Source organism: Salvia hispanica, chromosome 3 (assembly GCF_029641045.1).
Source record: "Salvia hispanica isolate PSC_SH4W2 chromosome 3, Shi_PSC_v1, whole genome shotgun sequence".
NCBI lineage: Eukaryota > Viridiplantae > Streptophyta > Magnoliopsida > Lamiales > Lamiaceae > Salvia > Salvia hispanica.
In genome coordinates, this window is record NC_142694.1 from 10,447,134 (window position 1) to 10,467,138 (window position 20,005).

Sequence of the window (20,005 nt, forward strand, 5' to 3'; positions counted from 1 at the left end):
ATTGTGTGGATCCAACATTAAGGCTCAGAGCTCAAAGCATAGTTAAAAATAAAGTGTGACAAAGAAACAATGTTGCTTTATTGTTTTGTTTTTACCAAAAATAGGTTGAATAGAAATGGAGGGAGAATTAAAGTAAAAGCAACAAAAAAAAGTAGGAAATTCTTCAAAATGAATAAATAGAAGGGAAATTCAAATATAAAAGGGGCAGTGGTAGCCATCTCTGTTTCAAAGAGGGAAAAAAAAAGAAATTAGTATGAAGAAGAGTTTGGGAGTGAGCATTGGTAGCAGCGGGCGATCGTCGGCGGGCGATGCGGAGGAGGACGAGACGTCGAAGACGGCAATAGCGAGCTATCAAGCGAGAGATGAGGAGATCGAGAGGAGGAAAATGGAGGTGAGAGGGAGGCTTGAATCTCAGATCACCCGAGCAGAGGAAGAGGCCAAGCGTTTGACTCAAGTTTGGGCGGTAAATGTTTATTTTATTAATAAATTATGTTCAAATTATGATTTTTAATATTATTATTATTATTATTAATTAGTCAAATTTGAGAATTAGATTGGAATTTTAATCGTATGGCTAACTCGTATTGTTTCTCAGTTTAAGATTAACCAATCAATTAAAATATTGTTTAGTTTTTGTTTTAATTTAAAAAACTTGTTGAGAAGCTTATGAAATATGTACACTTTCACTATATCATTAGCTTCCGATTGAAAATAATTTTTTAGGATTATTCGTAGTAATTTTTTTTATTTATTTTATGAATGTCTTCTAAATTCTAATGCTAATAATTTGCGGTTGAACTACGTGGAATATATAGATTTTCGTGTCACATAATTGATGTTTTATGGGGAATATTTAGAATATCGTGTCACATAATTGGATGTGAAACTTCTGAAATCTAGAATACATACAGCTTTTTAAGTGATTACCCTCAATTCCATTCTGTCATTCAATGATGAAGTTTTTTTAATCATTGTAGTTTGAATTTGGGTGCTTTACTATTTACTGTACTTAATATTCAACTCATTTAGCGTAACGTATCGTATGAATTTGTTATTTCCATTAGGTACATTTTGGTAACATGATTATAAGGGGGAAAAAATCATACATTTAACAAGTCAATTAATTCATTTTCAAAACAAAAATCCAGTATCTCAGAATATCTTGAAATCTGCACACGATTTTTGAGAATTTTTTCAATCATATAAATTACCTTGGAAATGTTTTGTGGAAGGATCAAGAAACTAGAGTGTTCAAAATTTCATTCCAACATGACTGCGACATCAAGAATCTTAATTTTTAATTTATTTCTTTGTGTAAATGTATTTAGGAACTTGAAGAGTTGACAGATCCGATGAGAAAAGAGGTGTCCAATGTTCGAAAAAGATTAGAAGTAGCTAATCGTGACCTCAAATCCCTTCAACAGATCTGCCAAAAAAAAGTAAAATTCTTTCTTTCTTTAGTAAAGAAAAAGGAAATTGTAACACTCTCCTTTTGACCATTCTTGAAAATAAAACAAATTCTTTAACTTTATTTTCTGTTTTTGCCCCACTTTTTTTTAGGAAAAAGAATATAAAGAAGCAATGGAGGCTTTGCAAGAAAAGAGCAATGAAAGATCTCAACTCACCACATCCCTTATGGAGGTAAAACCACAAATTTCAAATGGAAATTGGACCAAAGTAGAAGAAATAAAGCAAATCCCGCGACCCCAATCTTAAAATCGAACAAAAAGGAGCGTTTATCGAATAATCTTTTCCGGGCTTATCTTATTATCTTTGTTGTCTTTGCAGCTGTTGAATGAAAGTGAGAAATTCAGAATGAGAAAGCTGGAAGAACTCAGCAAGATAGCCAACTTAAAGGCTTGAGCATTGTATTTCTATTATTTTTCGAACATTTCTTGAATCGAATGCCATCAAAGTTTCACTCTTCTGAGTCTGTCAAAAAAATTCATGCTAAGCTTGGTGCAACACAAAACTAGTCTATGGTTTAAACAGATTTTATACAATTCATAACAGATGTGACCAAGATTACTGATTAATACGCATTTTGAAGTGCAAACCTCACGATTTTCGCCCTTGTTTCTGCCATGCCAATGGCAGGAATGCACAAACATCTCAACGCGCACAAGGTCTGCTGCATAGAGCGTCCGATTTGGGTGCTGTCTCATGTCAACTTATATTTGTAGATGAGAGAAGCTCTTTGTACTCTGCTAATAAACTCGGGATGTCGTTCAGGCGCAACTGAAAAGTACAAAAACAACAAAACACACGTGTTGTAGATTAGCTTTAAAGTTCGTACGAGCAAAAAGGGAGAGTGCTATATATTGTACCTGAGAAGCAGATTTAATGTGGTAGAAGCGAAATGGTGCACCTTTTCCAGCGAAACCAAGTCCCACGAGCTCAAGATTAGATCCAACCTTTCCTCTGTCAGAGTAAAAGAAACTCGAATGAAATTTAGTAAAAATAGTAAAGGAGAAGAAACAAATCTCACATATGATGGCGGGTAATCATGCGTTGGTAATCATGTAGTAATGGGGCAATCTCCTTCAACGTTATGGATTCTGGAGCAGATCTCACCCAGTGGTCTCGGAGTGCTTGCACAGCCTTTTACCAAGATAGAGTTGGGAAATAAGGTAAGAACTCTGGAATGCTAAAGTCTACTAAGACAAATGTGATGTTATAAAAAAAACCTGCATATTACTGACAGCATCTTTACCGCCAACTCTTAACGCTTGTTGGATTAGTTCTTTGTCTTCCATTTCATCGACAATCTGCACAGAAGTTGAAAGTAAACCCGATATTTGTAATCGTTTCTGCAGCTCTGTAATTGCATCTCCTTCCTTTGGCTTTCCTGCAAAAGAAATGGTTGCATTATGTTCTCTTACACACACAATCGAAAATTTACAATATTAGGTACAACTATACAATTGGGCAAGCGACCCGTAGAATGGCTTGGTTTAAAATGTTTTACTGCCTCTTTCGTTATCGCTGTTTATTCACACACCTTTTCTTCCATGGTTGTATCTCTTTCTGGAACAACTTCAGAAGAAGATATTCCAGACCTCTTTGCAATAGGATCATCTGTGATGAAGAAAATTCCAAACAACGCTATCAAACACCAAAGATGTTAATTTACGAGAACTTTCTATAAATGGAAAGGAAGTAATACCTTCAGGTACAAGCCACCATAGATCACCATAAGTTGATTTTCCATCAAAGCCACCAAACAAGAGGTACCGAGAACCAACACAGTTCATCGAATGATATGCTCGAGCAGCCGGGGGTTCATTGATAATATGCAAGCGTTTCCATTGCACCGACACTAAATGACAAGACGAAATTAGCGTACTGTCAAAGCTCAAACTCATGGGAAGAATCAAAATAAGATTCATGGAATATCAACGTGTGGCGAAAATGCTAAAACCACTGATGTAGGTTATTTGTTTTAAATGTTCCCCATTTTTGGGTTCATGTTTTTGCATGAGTTATGGAGACACACAACTTCAACATGAGACGACAACCAAAAATTACGTTATAGAGAACAAGTATTAAGGCAAGGCTAACATAATTATAGAGTTCAAGAAAATAATAATAATTAGAAGGGAAAATGGCGAATATGAACGCACCCCTGTCTAGAACAACACAGTCATTGTAATAAACGTCATAACGGCTCAACCAACCACCAGTTCCATGCCCTCCAAATAACATAAGCTGCATCAGGGAAAAGTTGTCCATTAATAAGCATGATATATGAGAACGATGATGATAATACTCAAACAGACCAAGGCATATTTAACTCAGAGCATTAGCAAATGCCATCTTCATAGGGTCACATTCACATATAACAGTTAGTATTCTCCAGCAGTATTTGGTTCAAATGATGAGTGAAGCTAAATATTAAGGAAGTCCAGGAAAAAACTATGGGATAGGCATGTCGATACAAAAGTTTTAAAACACTACTATGCTTGCTCAAATAGCCTTATTCTAACGAGTGCATAGTCAGGTAAACTTTTAAGTATCCATATATTTCAACATATAATGCCCCTTCGGAAACTTGTTTCAGCAAGTTGAAGCAGAGATTTGATACAATAACCTATTGATCTAAGAGCTAGTACTAGATAATGCTTTATTGAATTCAGTTCCATTTCTTATTGTTTGCCTAATGAGCACACAAACTACAGAGAATATGGAGTCTTGATAAAGAAAAGAGATTAGAGGATTACGTAAGGCCCTCCAGAAGCCACAGTGTGTCCACAACGGGGTGAAGGAGCTTGTCCCGGTAGCTTTAATTGGGTCCACCCAGGTGGTTCATTCTCTTCCTTCCACAAGAGACACCCAACCATCAGGAAATCGGTCAAGCATACACGAGGTATTCTCGAAACACCAATTTGTCAATGAGATCATATCGGAAACAATAACTACACTATGTATGTACCAGATTTAAAAACTACTAGCTGATGATGACACAACTGAAAATAAAATGAGGAAACGAGGCCTCACTTGAACTCATCAATCATTTATCTTCCTTCTACAACATGACATGATTGAAATGAAGAGGAAATGATGTACCTTCTTTAATGAGTCCTTTTAAAGCCCATAGATCACCCATGATTGGACCCCCACCACCTGGAAAGATAGAAAATATACTAAAAATATTCATGCATATTAATGCTGCTTTTGCAAACTAGGTTGCATTAACACTAATTTGGTTACTAAGTTAAAGCATTCAAGCATGAACAGAGGGAGTAACAGAGTAGGGGTATCACAAATATAAATTTGAGCAGTATTTACATTCAAATGGCAGGACTGGACTAGAAAAACAACCAGTATCCTATTTTTGGAGGTAAAGAATTTTGCTTCTATAGCGACACAGCGTTATTCTCAAAGCTCTAACCTTTTAGCAACAGATTGGCAGAAAATACAATTTCCAGCTCCCTGCATGAGAGGATCGAAGATTACCTCTGCCACCATAGATGAGTAACCGCTTTTCAATCATTGTAGCAGAATGGCCACATCTCGGTGGAGGTATTGTCCCTGAAACTGATAACTCCATCCACTCAAGTGTAACTGTGCAAGAAGCAACAGTGTGTTATGGTGCAATGCAATCATTCTAAATAGTAGGAGTACTATAAACACAACAAAATTTCATCACATAAACATTAAAATTACATGTATCTAGGACATAGACATCTGAGAGCCACTTTTTCTCATCCCAGCCGCCAAGCCTGCATCCGAACAATATAATTTGAATAACAAGAGTAAGAATCCAAATAATCAGCAGCAAGAAAAACTCATCCCTTACATCACAATTTTACTGTTTCCAACAGCCGAAGCAGCAGCAAAATCCCTAGGTGAAGGCAAGTCGCCAAACGTGGTCAGTTGTGACCACTGCCAAATATCTGACCAACAAGAATCAATTAAGAATCACCATGCCAGGTTTCCACTATCAGCACATTATCCAAAGAGGCAGTGAAAGAAGCTCACCGGTATCCAGAACCCAGAAATCACCTAACCTGTATATCAAATTTACATATGAGTAAGACCAATCTAAACAAGCTTAGTAATTATGCAACAGGGATGCTTCAGAACTGTAATTTACTAGATACCTATTCGCACCAGACCTCCCACCAAATATGAACATGTGACAATCTATTGAGACAGCAACATGAAAAGCACGTGGACTTGGCCCCGTATTCCCATCAGAACCACTGCCCATGAACTCTGGTTGAAACCACATATTGTTGTCTGTAACAGGGCAAATACATATCTTAAGACAAGATAATGTCTGTCGTAAACCACACAAGATTTCAGATATAATTCATCCAATTGAAGAACGGCGAATGATAAGATGCTCTCGATTTTGTGTTCCCGTGTCCTGGATATCAATTTGAGCTCAAAATGACAACAATTCCATATAAAAAGTCTCATCTATGTATCAATGCCTGATTCCAAAATGTCGAATACAGAAATACTCAATTTCATTCCCACATTAGTCTCTGTTCAACACACTCAATATTAAATTAGTGTCACCCTCAATCTATAACAGCATAAAAGCATCTCAACTTTAAAAATTCCATCAAAATTTCTTCTAATCAACATTCACAGCAGGAGTTAACATTTGATCATGCACTCAAGAGAAGATTACAGGACAAAAATAAAAGTAATCACAATTGGCAGTTGCAAAACATGATTCATGTATGGAGCAAATAGAATAAAGAAAAATCACCAATGTCGTAAACTGTGACGTCATTTAGGAATTTCTTGTCTACAAGGCCACCGAAGAATACAATCATCGACTTCCCGATGTTCACAGCTGTGTGCCCACTGCATTTCCAGGAGACACGCAAATGAGTAATCAAATGGAACAAGATTCAATTTTTATGTGATCGGGAAATGTCTAGTTAGAGAGAGAGAGAGAGAGATGTATTTGCCTTCGAGGTTGGGGAAGTGGGCCAGTGAAATCAGAATCCGAAGCTCGAACCCAGCAATGAGGCTTCATCTATCTCTCCTACGATGGTTTCAGACTCTGCTATATGATTCACATGTTTTTTAAGAAGATATAAACAATAATTAGAGTGATCATTAATAAGAGTATAAGAAATGTAGGTTAAATGAGTCATTGCTTTTACTCAAATTTTGTTCACAACGTTATTTTAATTTTTTTTTACTTTTGGGGTATTATGATTTTAATTTTTAACGATCAACAAAATAGATCAAAATTTATTAAAAGAAAATTCATGAATTTTTGTCAAAATTCTAGTTCGTACCTCAATTTTTAAAATTAGCATATATATCATAAAGTTTACATATTTTTTTCAATTTTCTAATGACGAAATATTCTGATTTTTTTTGTAATATACCGTTGATTTGATTCCCACGTGTTTTAAATTAATGACATGATTGGATTATTTGTTAAATAAGTATATTAGAAAAAATGTAAAATTCACTTGTGATCATTACCTTGTAAAATTTCTACAAGTCACATTAAAAATAATTTCACCCAAATTAGATTTGTAGAATCTAAGAAAAATGTTAAATTAATGGTTTTATGACTCATTTTAAAATTGCAGGATGACTAGAATTTGATCAAAATTTCGTGATATTTTAGACAACTTACCCTCATCTATATCATTGCAATGGGTCGCGTTAAAATAAAACCAACCTTATAATCCAGAACCCAGAACTATCTCAATATTATGTATTAAAATTATCAACACAAAGACAAAACTTTCTGAATAGATTTGTGTTGATAAAATTATATCTTTGTGTTGAGATTTAAATTTACATGTTATGTTGATAAAGTTATATCTATATATTGAGAAATTTCCAACATAATGTTGAAGTTCTGGGTTCTGAATTGAGAATTAGTTAGCATTTGATTACTCCCATCATTGCAATAAAGTAAAGATCTGATCAATGCACAAATTTGGCTCATATAACAATCCAAGAAAATGGCTTACAACTCAAACAGAAAAGGTTAAAAAACAAGTGTTGCATCAAAAAAATGAGAAATCTGGGAAACAAACTGATCTAACCAAGCAAGCATAACATATACAACTTTCAACTCATGAACCAAAAAAGGGTAAAAAAAAACAAGAACTGTAATTGTTTTATCATCAATAAACTGTAAGGGAAACAAACTGTGTTGAAAAAAATCTGTTCTTTACACCTGTAGATACTTGTGTGCAGCAAATCTTGAAGTTGAATCCTTGCATTATATACCTAATCCCTTCACCTCCTTTGGAAGTTGAAGAACTTAATCCCGTAGGCGAAAACGAGACAGAAGAGGATCGCCCAGGCAACATGTGCAGCAGCAACTGCACCTAGGAAGTCATACTTGAATCCTAGGTAATCCTCCAGATACTGTTTCACCGGTACCAGATCATCGATCCCGGGCACCACCATGCCGTCGTTCTTGTCTCCCACCTGCGACGTGATCAGCCCGTATATCGTCCACGCCACTGGGGACGCCCAGTAGTACCACCTCCACCATATAGGAATTTGCTGAGACACACAAACACATACAAACATCATTAAACCCGAGTTTGGCCTAATAGCGCGCAGTTGGTTAGGGCGTGCTTGTGTGTGATGCTTACCGTTCTCGGGATGAGGAAGCCGGAGAAGAGATTCCAGAAGCTGAGGAAGAACGACATCACAATGGCGGCGATCATGTAGTTCGGGGTGAGGGCAACGAGCATCATCCCGTACGAGGTGAAGTAGATGAAGCACATGAATACGAAGAAATAGAACCAGAAGAACTTGTCCGCGCGCCAGTGGAACCCGATCATCGAGTAGAGGATCAAGCTGTAGACTAACGTCTGTACCGCAACATAGATTGACTCGATCGCCACCTGTTGGCAAACAAAAATAAATAAATAAATATAACAAATATTTGCACAGAGCGAGAACTGAAACCACTATATCAGTACCTGCGCGAATGCATAAGGCAATGCAGAGTACATCCCTGCTGCCTTCTCGCGGTAGAACACGGTCCTCTCCACCGCCACCACGGACTGGACAGCGGACGTGTTTGTGCCACCGAGGAACATGACTGCGGAGTACATGGCTCCGAGTAGGTTCATCAGGTCTTGCTGCTTCGACCTATGTTCAGACAACAAAACTCGAATGAAATGGATGTGACAAAGAGACAGTCTGCACTTAACATACTAAACAACACTGCATAAAATCTCGTGCTGAAAAAGAAATGCTTCGCTGTTATAACGAGGAAATTCACTCACATTTCCTCCCCCTTGTTCCAGAATATGATCCCGAAAATGATGCCGATGATCGTTGTCATGAAGAATCTGATGGCATTATACTGAGGGTTCCTCCAATAAGACAAGTGCTGCTTCCAGAAGCAAGCTCTGCACTGGGTGAAGAACGGCTGCGCGTATTGGGTCGGGAAATGCAGATCTTGTGATCCCGGGGCCGGAGTGCTGAGTTCTTTGATGAGTTCTTGATTCCTCCTGTGAAGAAGATCGTGTTACAAAAAGGAGGGAAACGTGCAAGAAACTCACGCTTAAACGCGTTCTTACATACCGGTAGAGTTCGGATTTCGCGTAGATTTCAGCAAAGTCGACATTGAGTTGAGCTTCCATGGCAGGAGTGCTGACATCCAGCATCCAAGTAGCTGGATTGTAGCCTTCTTTGATCTCAGGCACCCCAGGCACAGACTACAGTAGAATAACGACGGACATTTAAAATGGAAAAATGAGACATTTAATTGCAGACGAAGCGATTATTTGATGTTGATAACAATATATAGTCTCAAATTTGGAGCATAAATTCTTACTTGAAAGTATTCCACCAACAAGCGAGAGTGATGGCCAAGAGGCCCTCCATAAATCATTTGTCCTCCTCTCTTCATCAACAACAGCTACACGACAACGATAACGACACGAGGCCGGTTCAGAACTCTAGTAAAAAGTCGAAAAAAAAAGAAAATATTTAGCTCTACCTCATCAAAGGCTTCAAAGATGTCTATGCTCGGCTGGTGGATGGTGCAGACGACAGTTCGTCCGGTATCAACCGTGTTGCGCACAGTCCGCATCACAATGGCAGCAGCTCGTGCATCGAGGCCTGATGTAGGCTCGTCCATGAAGATTATGGATGGATTGGCTACGAGCTCAACTGCTATGGTCAGTCTCTTTCTCTGCTCGGTCGACAGACCGTCCACTCCGGGAAGGCCAACCAAGGCGTTCCTCAGAGGGTTCAACTCAATCAGATCCATCACTTCCTCAACAAACATCTAACACAAAACAAAAACAGATCAAGACAGTGCTAATTCAAAGCCACAAACAGAGATGAAAAGATATTAACTTAGCATACCATGCGCGTTTCCTCGTCCACATCTGGAGAGAGACGCAGCCAGGCAGAGTACACGACAGATTCATAGACGGTAACGTGTGGGGAATGGATGTCGTTCTGCTCACAGTAACCGCTGACACGGGCAAAAGTTGATTGGTTTTTGGGATAGCCGGAGATACTGATGGTTCCTTCAATGTATCCGCCTGTTTTCCTTCCGGCCAAGACATCCATCAGTGTGGTCTTGCCCGCCCCACTGACACCGACAAGTGCTGTGAGCACACCTGGCCTGAACGCCCCACTGACGTCTCTCAACAACTGCAGACGCGTCTCTTCAACCCCGGTCTTCTTCATTCCCTAAAGAAACAGACAACAATAGTCATTTAGAGCCTAGTGATGCATCTTTCCTCTTTGGATCATATCAGAAGGAAAGGGGGCTTACAGCAGGCATATCAACGTAGTAGTTCACATGTTCAAACGCTAGTGACAACGGGGTGAAGGGGAGCACCATTCCTTTTCTGGATCCATCTACAGCAGAGCTATTCCCAACATATTGATTCCTTGTAGCCATCTCTTTTCCTGCAGAAGTTGTTGAGCTTCCATGAGAGGAAAGACTCTTCTTCTTATTGGCATTCTCGTCCGGGATAAGAGATTTCGAATCTCCAAAGGCTGCAAAAGAGTTTTGAGCCAATTCGTTACGACAGATGAAGACTACAGTGTGCAGAAAAGAATAGAAGCAATGCTTACGGTTGAGGTATGTCAGCGCCACGATGAAGCAGACGTTGAAGAGAATAGAGAAGGCGAAGAGAGCAATGACGCATACCCAAAACATGTAATCCTCAACAAACATGCCCCTCATCCTAAGAAGGACTTTCCCAACCGTTGGTTCATTAAACCTCGGATCCGTGTTTGGCTGAGACGAAACAAGATAGCAAGATATCAGTACAAGTAGAATTTTTGCCAAATTCTACTGAATAGAATGACAAACTTACAGTGCTCCATCTGTCATCCAGAAACTCGTTGATGGCTACAGCGTTCTGGCCGTACATCATAGGCGAAATGTAATAGCCCCAGATCATCCATGGCTCAATGTCATCTGAGAAGTAGGATATATGATGCAAATACATTTGGAGAGTACAGCTAAAAAACTCGAAAATATAACTAACCTTTCGCAATGATGAAACCACCAAGAACAAACACCATTAGCAAAGTGAAGGTTCCCAAAGTGTTTGCAACAACCTGTGTTCTTCCAAGTGCAGCAATGAATCTGAACAGCGATAAGGCCATCTGATGCAGCGCGAGAAAGGCCAGAAACTGGCGGAAGAACCTGAAACGTATCGTGTAAGAACTTATTTCCTATTGAAAGAGAGAGAGGGAATCACAAGGACATACCTATCAGGTCCAGGAGCAAATCCAATTGTGTAATAGGTAAGAATAATCCATATGAATGATTCCATAAACGAAATGGGGATTCTGAGAAGCCAAATTGGCAAAGAAAAGGCCCAAGCAGGGTAAAACAAAGCATCCCTTTGTTTGAAGAACACTGGAAGTCTAAGAACAGTAAGAGCAAGCTCAGCCGTGCCATTAAACATGACGTTGATCAAGCTGAAAAACAGTGCTCCGTAAAACTTCCCCCCATCAGCTAGCTGGCCAGACTTCATCTCCGTTCTAAAGAACACTGTGAAGGTAATTAGTGACATCACAGTTATCTGAAACGTCTTAAATGCGTACAAGAAAGCATTCCGCTTTATCAGAAGCCACTCCCTCGACAAGTTGGCCTTCAAGAGCTCCATGTTGGATATACCATACTTCTCAGTGACCAATGCAGCCGGATGGGCCTTGGTTTTATCATAAGGGACTGCAAGCTCGTCAAAGATTCTCTGCCCGATGTGGAAATTGCTGAAGCGTTCTACAAACTCAGCCACGGAGACATGCTGATAAGGTTCGTCTTTCTTGCACCAGTACTGCTCTTGATCCTTTGCTGAAGTGACTTCTTGTAGAAAGTCTGCCACTCCCTTTCTGTCCGGGCACTTGAATCCAGCGCTCTCAAAGAACTCGAGGATGTTTTCGCGAGGTCCTTGGTAGACGACCTGCCCTTCTGAAAGCAGGATAATGTCATCAAAGAGCTCAAATGTCTCTGGTGCTGGCTGGAGGAGGGAAATTATCATAGTCACATCCATGACATGAACCATCTGTCTCATGTACTTGATGATTTGGAACGTCGTTGAGCTGTCAAGACCGGTTGAGATCTCGTCCATGTAGAAAACTTTCGCTGGCCCGACCAAAAACTCACCTGCATCACCCCAAAATAGCATAATTCAATACATTATTACAATGCAGTTGGAGAGGGAAATCCATAGCTCAGAACAAGTTGAAAAAACCCGATGTTTTACCAGTTGTGAGCCGTTTCTTCTGTCCACCGGATATCCCCCTTCTCATCTCGTCTCCCACCAATATATCAGCACAAATGTCCAATCCAAGAATCTGCAAATATGAAAATTTACCTCAATTCTATGCTAATACTTATAGGATTAGTTACTTTTTCTTTGCTTAGTTTCAAACAACAAGAAGCAACAAACCTTGAGAACGTAGTCTGTTACTAGACTCGATTCTTGGCCAGCAACTGCAGTGGCTTTCATGAACGCATCTATCTCAGGGTCGGGCTTGATTCCCGCCTGCTTTTCTCGCCTGGAAAGCTCTACAAGGAGGTCGTACCTGGTTCCAACTCCCAAGCAACGCCCTGAAAAGTCTAATGTCTCCCTGACAGTCATCTCACCGTGGTGCAGATCGTGCTGGCTGATGTACGAGCAAGTCCTCTGAGGAACGAACTCTGACAGCTCGTGACCACAGTAAGTGACTCTTCCTTCCACCTATCATCCAAAGGAAACACGAAAAGTGACTTTGGAGACGAAGAAAATGGCAATGTAGTAACAAGAGGAACGATCACATACCCTGAGATCTTCCTCCAGCTTCCCGCCAAGAGCCTTGAGCAATATCGTCTTCCCAGAGCCCGGAGGCCCGAGGAGCAGTGTCATCCTAATACAATGCACAAAAGATTGAGTAAACTGAAATCCTTCTAAAAATAGTGATGAAACTTAATCTCTTTTTAACATCTATGAGTTATAGAACTTGTAGTAAACTAACCTTGAAGGTCTCACAATTCCACTAACATCATTCAGTATCTTGATAGACTTTTTTTTCGATGGAATGAGCTTGATTTTTTCGAAAATTCCCTGTGCATACATCAAAATCTCTGAATATAAGAAACATATTTATCTGGAGATTTCAGAACTATAGCTATTTTGTATACATAAAAGGAGATAGAAAACAGTAAGAATCAAGTACAATTACCTCAACCGAATTCAGTGTAGCGTTCCACAGAGTTGGAAGCGCCCTCGATCCAACATAAGCATCTCCATCAACGGACAAATGCTCATAGCGAACTTCTACTTTCGGAACATCAATTCCAACCCTACACAAACAAGAAACACAGTTTCAATATCTTAATCAAAAAATGAGAGATAAAGAGAAAGAAAGAAACGTTGCCTCACCGATCAGTCCTCTCTCTCACCCTCATAAGAAACCTCTCATTATCATCATCAACCGTTTTAAGTATACTATCCATGAGATGCTTCCTTTCTTGAACCCCCATGTTGGCGAAATCAACCTCTTCCCTCACAACCTTCCCATCTTCCATAACTTGCTTCAAAATCCCCTTCCTCGTCCGGTCATACGTCGGCAGCCTCTCAATGGCTGCCCACATAAGCTCATCCTGATCATCATACTCCCTCCCACTTCTCTGAAAAGCATCCTGCCCCGGGGCAGTGAAAACCTCCCTCACACTAGCCGAAGCCCAGCTCTTCGTACTCACAGAGGCGAAGCTGATCCGCCTGCTGGCAGATCCACGGCTCAGGGACCTCACCGCGGCAGCAGCCTTCTCTTCTCCAGCATGCGGCGACGCCATCTTAATCCAACTAAAAATCCCCCCTTTTCACTCAATTTAGACTGATTTCATCGATTCCCACATGTAATCTACACACAATTCAGCACTACATATAAGCAAATGTCACGCAGTATCCAACAAAAAAAGCTCTCTGCATCAAATATCTTAATCACTGCTTTTTCATTTTTCTACAGTATCCCCAAATGCTTGAGATTTCAGCAAAGCCAAGTTGGAATAACTATTATGATAATCATAAAGCAAAAACAGCCAAGTTGGAATAACTATTATGATAATCATAAAGCAAAAACAGCCATGTTTTCTTTCAATAAAACTAATACACAACATAAATATCACCAAACACAACCATGAAAGAGCAAAGCAGCAGATAATACTAGTTTAATCCAACCCATATGCTAATAAAAATCCAATCTTGGTACATATCATCATGAATAAGCTAAAAGAAACTTACAGAGAGAGAGAGGGAAGAGTTGCAGAGCTAATAACTTGTCCACTATAAAAAGGGACCTCTACTTTAGTTGTAAGCTTCCTTTTTTCCACACAGCAATGCTCTCACTGTGTGTACACTGAGAAGAAGATTTTGGCAGTAGCTGAAGTTGGAATTTTAATCTATATTTTTCGTTGTTGATATTTTGTGGGACAATGCAAGCTTAATGTGACATCAAGATTCGATTCAAAGATGGAGCATTATATACAGTAGAATAATCTAAAGTCTAGACATGTGAATTTAACCATAATTCATCAAAGTCCGCTCTTTTAATTTGAAAACAAAATGAAGTTTATCCAGTTGTGGTAGGGTCAAGGGAGGACTTCTAACTTTATATGTCTAGCCTTCTAGAAGATTGCGATAATAATTGGAAAAAATACTACTAGCTCATTCAAATTTACGACTTTTACTTCAACTTGTAACGAATCAATTCTTTTTAATTTTTTAATTTAGTGATTACTCTTTGGATTTTACTTTCTATTTAAAATTTAGAGCGACGCATTTTTTTATTTGACACACGGAAATAGAGACGATATACTATATTCCAATTTATTTAATTTGTATTGGCAGTTATATCATGAAATAAAGTGTTAAAGGATGAAAGAAAAATAAATTGTACTACACGAAAATATTAATAGAAACAATTGAATAAAGCAATATAAGTTTGAACGATGATAATTAAATTGAAAGTTGAAATTAATAAAATTTACTAATTGCTAAATATTAATGGATTTTTTTAGACTTTGTCTTAATAAATTGAATGCTTTTTTAAAATTAAGTGGAGAAGAAAACAATTTAAGAGAGTACATTTTGTCAAACTAGTACAACTATGTCTCCAATCACCATCAACGTAACGATTTTTACTATTGTGGCGGCTAAATTAGTGTAGGGCACAATGTATCCACACTACAACGATTTTTAAAAAAAAGGGCCAATAGTCGAAAAAATACGTCAACTATACCAAAAAAAAATAATAAAAATATCAGATTTTAGTAACTAATTTTTAATATAGTGGGAAATACATGAATTTTTAGTATATAACAAATGTTCACGATCAAATCGTCAGATAAAATTGTACTATGTGGTATGTCAGAGTGATAATCTCAAATGACGCAACGATAACATGACAAAATTAATGTTGAAATAACAAGTCAGTATAATGGATTGACGCTATTTTAATGATTAAATTTGAATTTATTTATATAATTTGTGATGAATGATGATGTTTTGATGTAGTTAGACAATACAACATATCATCTAAAAGACTCAAACTAAAATAGTGTTGTTCATGGAGATATTTTGGTAGGCCATCTTAGATTCAATTTAAATGCAAATTTAATTTTATAATTGGCCAAATACTCTAAATATAGCATGTGGTGAGACGTCCAATAATGCGAACTAGAGTAGAAGAACATTCGTCGATAGCTTCCAAATAGTGGGTGCAATTTACAGCCAATCATAATACTAAAATATTACTCGTGAACTACCTAAGTAATTTTAAATACATTTCAATGGGGTCCATATGTATGTGCCAGCTTTCAAATTCACATTTCTAATCAATATAGAATAATATAGTGTGGTTTTGTTTGGTATTCTTTATTATCATTTTTTTGTGTGTGTAAACCTAGATCGATATAACCCATTATGGAAAAGTGGTATATTTCTTAGTAGTATTTAAATTTAAATTCACATTAAAGTAGACAATATTTGGTCCGTGAGCATATATGGGTCTTTAATTTTCTGGATACTTCTGGTGTTAGTGTTAGGTCACTGATTTATATAATTATTTATTTATTATAGATTTAACCATGTATTAAAAAAAACATCAAAAAGCTTACTTTTATATGTTAGCTAGATATTAAAATTTTATTTTGTTCTAATATCACCAAAAATAATCTTCTAATAATATGAAATTCATAACCAAATTATAAAATTCCCGAACACAATGAATGAAATCGAATACTATTTACCAAGATTTTTTGAAATTCGAACATCAGATTAAATTCAATGCAATAATCAAGTCATGTTTTTTTCAAGTAAAGCAAATTATTTATGGGCCTGTTTGGGCCCTAGCTAGCCGGCGTAACGACCTAACGCAACTTAACTGCCAGCCCAATTATCTTCAAATTATTTAATTTCTTCACTTTTGTAATACTCACGACTACCTATATATCTTCATTTAATCTTACTATCTCTATTAGTAAAAAAAATATGGATATCCACGTGGACCGCACGAGCAACGTGGAAGTGTAATGGATAGTTCGGATTTGGTATCACTTGCAATAAATTCAATCTCAAGAAAGTTGTTGATATAATAAGTTCTGATACTGCATCTAGTGCAATTTATAGCGTCGAACGCTGGTACATTTCAAGAAATATGATGCTCGTGCGATGAATTCAACTCCATGAAGCGGCTAGGGAACGACGACATCGGCACCATGTACCATGTGGAGCTGAAGGGCTAAAGAGGGTGCTATTTTGCGGCTGAGGTGGTGGATAAAGAGGATTGGCTATTTTTGTCCTGGTGGCGACCTTCACGTAACCTGGCAACGGAAGCCGACGAAAATGTTAGACGAAGATATCATTCCGTTAGTACTTCTTGCTACTTTATATACTATTGGTTTGAATTGAATTTTCTAAGTGAAATGTTGTTATTAATTATGTTAAAGATTGAAATCATTCTTACATTATGTATCAAGAAATAGTTTAAATCTACTTAGAAGATCTTGTAGTAGGTCTTTACATTAGGATATGGTCCCATGCTGCAGACTTTGTAGAGTAAAACAAAGTGAAACATTTATTAAAGCAACACAATAATATCTTTATGTTTTTTGGTTATTTAGGTTCCATGCATTTGAATTGGCGTTTGGCTGTTTTAAAACATGGAATATTTTACTGAGATTATGTACTAATTTTTTGTGATTTAAAGCCTGAAAAATATTATTGTGAGATTGGATGGTAAGTAAATTTTTATTTATTTCTTATAGGAAAATTTTATTTTTTTATGGTTAGTGACTTAGTGTATTGTGCTTTCAATTACTTATTGCTAATTCTCAAAATTGTGTACAGTAAAGCTGCATAATTAATTTGTTGTAAATCATATTTGTACAAAATTCACTATAATGATGCATGCAGTTTGAATAATTAATTTTATTCAATTGATATAATTAATTAAGGGACACCCCATGAAACAAAACATGCAATTCAAACATTAATAAATTTGGACAGACAATGTAATCAGGCATATTATCTTCATGGCCAAATATCTATGTTGCCTGTACACAATCCAGACAAATTAATTAGAACAAAGGAAAACGAAAATTTAAACTAATAAAGGATATTATTAATTATAATCTAACTTTAATTTAATATTTACGTCATGTGCATCATACACAAATCAAACAAAATAATGCATAATTTATTTAAATATAAATTAATTTAAATTACACTTGCTTTGTGGATGGTTAATTGATCATAGAGCTCTCATATTCATCTTTTCACAATGTTTAAATTTGTTAATTTTTTTGAAAAATTGGAAATATTTCAGATCTAAAGGAAGAAAACGGTACGGACCCCAAAAAACTTCGTACGAAATCACTACGACGTATACATTGTCTCATTAAAATTATAGTACACGTAAGCATCAGGAAAATTTATTAAAAATTGCAAAAAAAAAATTAAAAAAATAAAACTTAGTGATTTTAATTATAGTTTAAAATTTCATGGTAGTACTTGATTAGTAGAATTTGACAAAACTCTGTGCATTATGACAACTATCCCTAATTTTATTTACCTAAAATAAATTGGATATTTAAAACATACCTTGTGTAGGAATCATAAATCTTGCCGCAAAATCTGAAAAAAAATTTCATCAGAATTTAGCGAAGCGAAAAAAGTGAGTGCAAAATCACATCAATTCTTCTCTCAGATTCATGCATGTCTCTATATTTGTGTATATATGTATGCACATGCACTGATTGTTTTTTCACCTAAATATGTGTGTTTGTGCGCGGTTTTTCTTCCTAGAAGTATGGATTTCAAGGGCATGGAAACAGAAGCACTCGACAAATTGCTGATTGATAGCATTCATGAACTCGAAAAACAAGTAAATTTGTTTTTTTTTGTAAATCTACTTAATTTAGTTCCATCTTTTTGTTTGTGTTTTGTTTGGAATTGAAGGCTGATTGAATTGAATTGCTGCGTTGAGTTTTCAATCTCAAGGGTTTGAGTAATTGAAATTGACAAATAATAATACTAAATAAATTTATGTAAGAGGAATTTTTTGCCTTTTTTGTTAAAACACGTCATAGATTTGTTTAGTTAGTTCTCTGTCATGTTCTAGATACAATAGATGTGTAAGATTTAAAGATTTTTTTTTTCTGTTTTTGTTCTTCTATAATCTGATCATGACTTATTTATTCGTAGAAATTTGTCGATCACCATTTTCGAGAATGCCATTCGTTGAAAGAGGACAACGGTGTGTCGTTTTTCTTGGACCTGATTCTCATTTTTCTCAGTGATGTTGAATCAGCAGTGAATGAGATGGAAAAGGCAATGTATGTTCTCCCTAAGACATATATTGTTTGTTTTGATTTTAGTTTGTGTTTTTTGGTATGAAATTCTGTTTTCCTTGCTTGTAATTAGGTCTCAAGAAGTTGTGGACTTCAATCAAATCTATTCATATTATATCAAGCTTAAAGGAAGCTCTGCGTGGTATGAAGCGTATCTTTCTTTGAACGTACAATGAGATTACGAAATATTATGTTTGAGAGAACTACTAGCTACTTCTAAAGATTCTAGCTATTGAAGCTGATGTTGTTTTCTTTGCAGCATTGGTGCTTGTCGAATTACAGCTACGTGTTCCAGTTTACGTTATGCTATTGATAACAAATCCAAAGAAGGGTAAGATGGTTTTGACACATATATGGTTAGGTGTTGTTATGCATATAAATGAAGTTCAGTTCATTAATGATCTGCTTAAGGATCTCTGATTTTCGACATTTTAGGTCCCTTTTCACCGTTTTCAAACACAATTTGTTCCTCAATTATTTCATCAAGCATTGTTTCTCATGATTTCAGTTTAACAGATGTGTGCAGGCAATAAGTCTTATGAAAGATGAATACAACAGTTTGAATGACCAGTTGAGCAATATCGTCAAGGTGTTATTAATCAAAATTTTGTGGTTGTTTATTGTGTGATAGTGATGTTTATATGATCAAGTGATGAACTTTCCATGTCATATCCTTTACAGATTGAGCAAGAACTTGTTTCCAGAGCTACAGGACAGGAGCAACGTGACTGAGTGGATGGATGCAGAAACATATAAATACAGCACAAGCAAAATTATCCCTTCTGACTTTTTTAATTTTTTCTCTCTTTTTAGCCTCTTAAGTGGAGTAGTATATATAATCTTGAAATCATTATAGCAAATGAAACAACTTATTGATCCATTTTGATTGTAACAACAAAAAACTCATTGGAATCTATTTCTATAGATTGAACGCATTTTCTGGTATTATAGTGAAGAAGATGGCTATGAACTGTGTATGTAGAGTCACTTGTTTCATTTGGTTTAGATTGATATGTAATAAGACTTTAAAAATCGTTGGCGAGTTTAAAAGGCTGCGGTCTGTGTGGTTGGTTGTGTTTGTTAGTAAATGATATTTTACCATTCATTGGTTTTGATGTTATTTTAATATCTTTACCTTTTTTTTCCATGTTGTGATGTTTGAAGATTGTATAATAGGAGTACTAT

The 20,005-nt window shown here is 36.8% G+C and overlaps 4 protein-coding genes across 4 annotated transcripts; 2 read left to right on the forward strand and 2 right to left on the reverse strand.

The window, feature by feature from the left end:
• Window positions 1-200: 200 nt before the first annotated feature.
• Window positions 201-1,925, forward strand: LOC148930146 (uncharacterized). The gene is made up of 4 exons (XM_089069474.1): window positions 201-463; window positions 1,329-1,439; window positions 1,561-1,641; window positions 1,789-1,925. Exons 1-4 carry the CDS (start codon window positions 254-256, stop codon window positions 1,861-1,863), a joined length of 477 nt encoding a protein of 158 aa, XP_088925600.1. The 5' UTR covers window positions 201-253; the 3' UTR covers window positions 1,864-1,925.
• On the reverse strand, window positions 1,835-6,569 carry LOC125209193 (protein GLUTELIN PRECURSOR ACCUMULATION 3-like). The gene is made up of 16 exons (XM_089069475.1): window positions 6,429-6,569; window positions 6,224-6,321; window positions 5,604-5,742; window positions 5,482-5,510; window positions 5,300-5,396; window positions 5,167-5,222; window positions 4,957-5,064; window positions 4,567-4,623; window positions 4,221-4,312; window positions 3,624-3,708; window positions 3,167-3,319; window positions 3,002-3,078; window positions 2,688-2,843; window positions 2,489-2,601; window positions 2,328-2,421; window positions 1,835-2,238 (listed from the first exon to the last, which is right to left on the reverse strand). The coding sequence occupies exons 1-16, from the start codon at window positions 6,494-6,496 to the stop codon at window positions 2,167-2,169; spliced, it is 1,494 nt and encodes a 497-aa protein (XP_088925601.1). The 5' UTR covers window positions 6,497-6,569; the 3' UTR covers window positions 1,835-2,166.
• Window positions 6,570-7,414: 845 nt separating this feature from the next.
• Window positions 7,415-14,444, reverse strand: LOC125211323 (pleiotropic drug resistance protein 2-like). The gene is made up of 20 exons (XM_089068572.1): window positions 14,214-14,444; window positions 13,353-13,833; window positions 13,153-13,273; window positions 12,946-13,034; window positions 12,753-12,837; window positions 12,381-12,671; window positions 12,195-12,285; window positions 11,194-12,094; window positions 10,968-11,128; window positions 10,794-10,897; window positions 10,549-10,714; window positions 10,244-10,470; window positions 9,826-10,158; window positions 9,455-9,745; window positions 9,290-9,373; window positions 9,037-9,170; window positions 8,736-8,963; window positions 8,427-8,598; window positions 8,094-8,348; window positions 7,415-8,001 (listed from the first exon to the last, which is right to left on the reverse strand). The coding sequence occupies exons 2-20, from the start codon at window positions 13,763-13,765 to the stop codon at window positions 7,729-7,731; spliced, it is 4,419 nt and encodes a 1,472-aa protein (XP_088924698.1). The 5' UTR covers window positions 13,766-13,833; window positions 14,214-14,444; the 3' UTR covers window positions 7,415-7,728.
• Window positions 14,445-18,176: 3,732 nt separating this feature from the next.
• Window positions 18,177-19,765, forward strand: LOC125211322 (histidine-containing phosphotransfer protein 2-like). Its single transcript, XM_048111056.2, has 6 exons — window positions 18,177-18,354; window positions 18,675-18,805; window positions 18,894-18,962; window positions 19,080-19,151; window positions 19,337-19,409; window positions 19,502-19,765. The coding sequence occupies exons 1-6, from the start codon at window positions 18,208-18,210 to the stop codon at window positions 19,550-19,552; spliced, it is 543 nt and encodes a 180-aa protein (XP_047967013.2). The 5' UTR covers window positions 18,177-18,207; the 3' UTR covers window positions 19,553-19,765.
• Window positions 19,766-20,005: the final 240 nt, after the last annotated feature.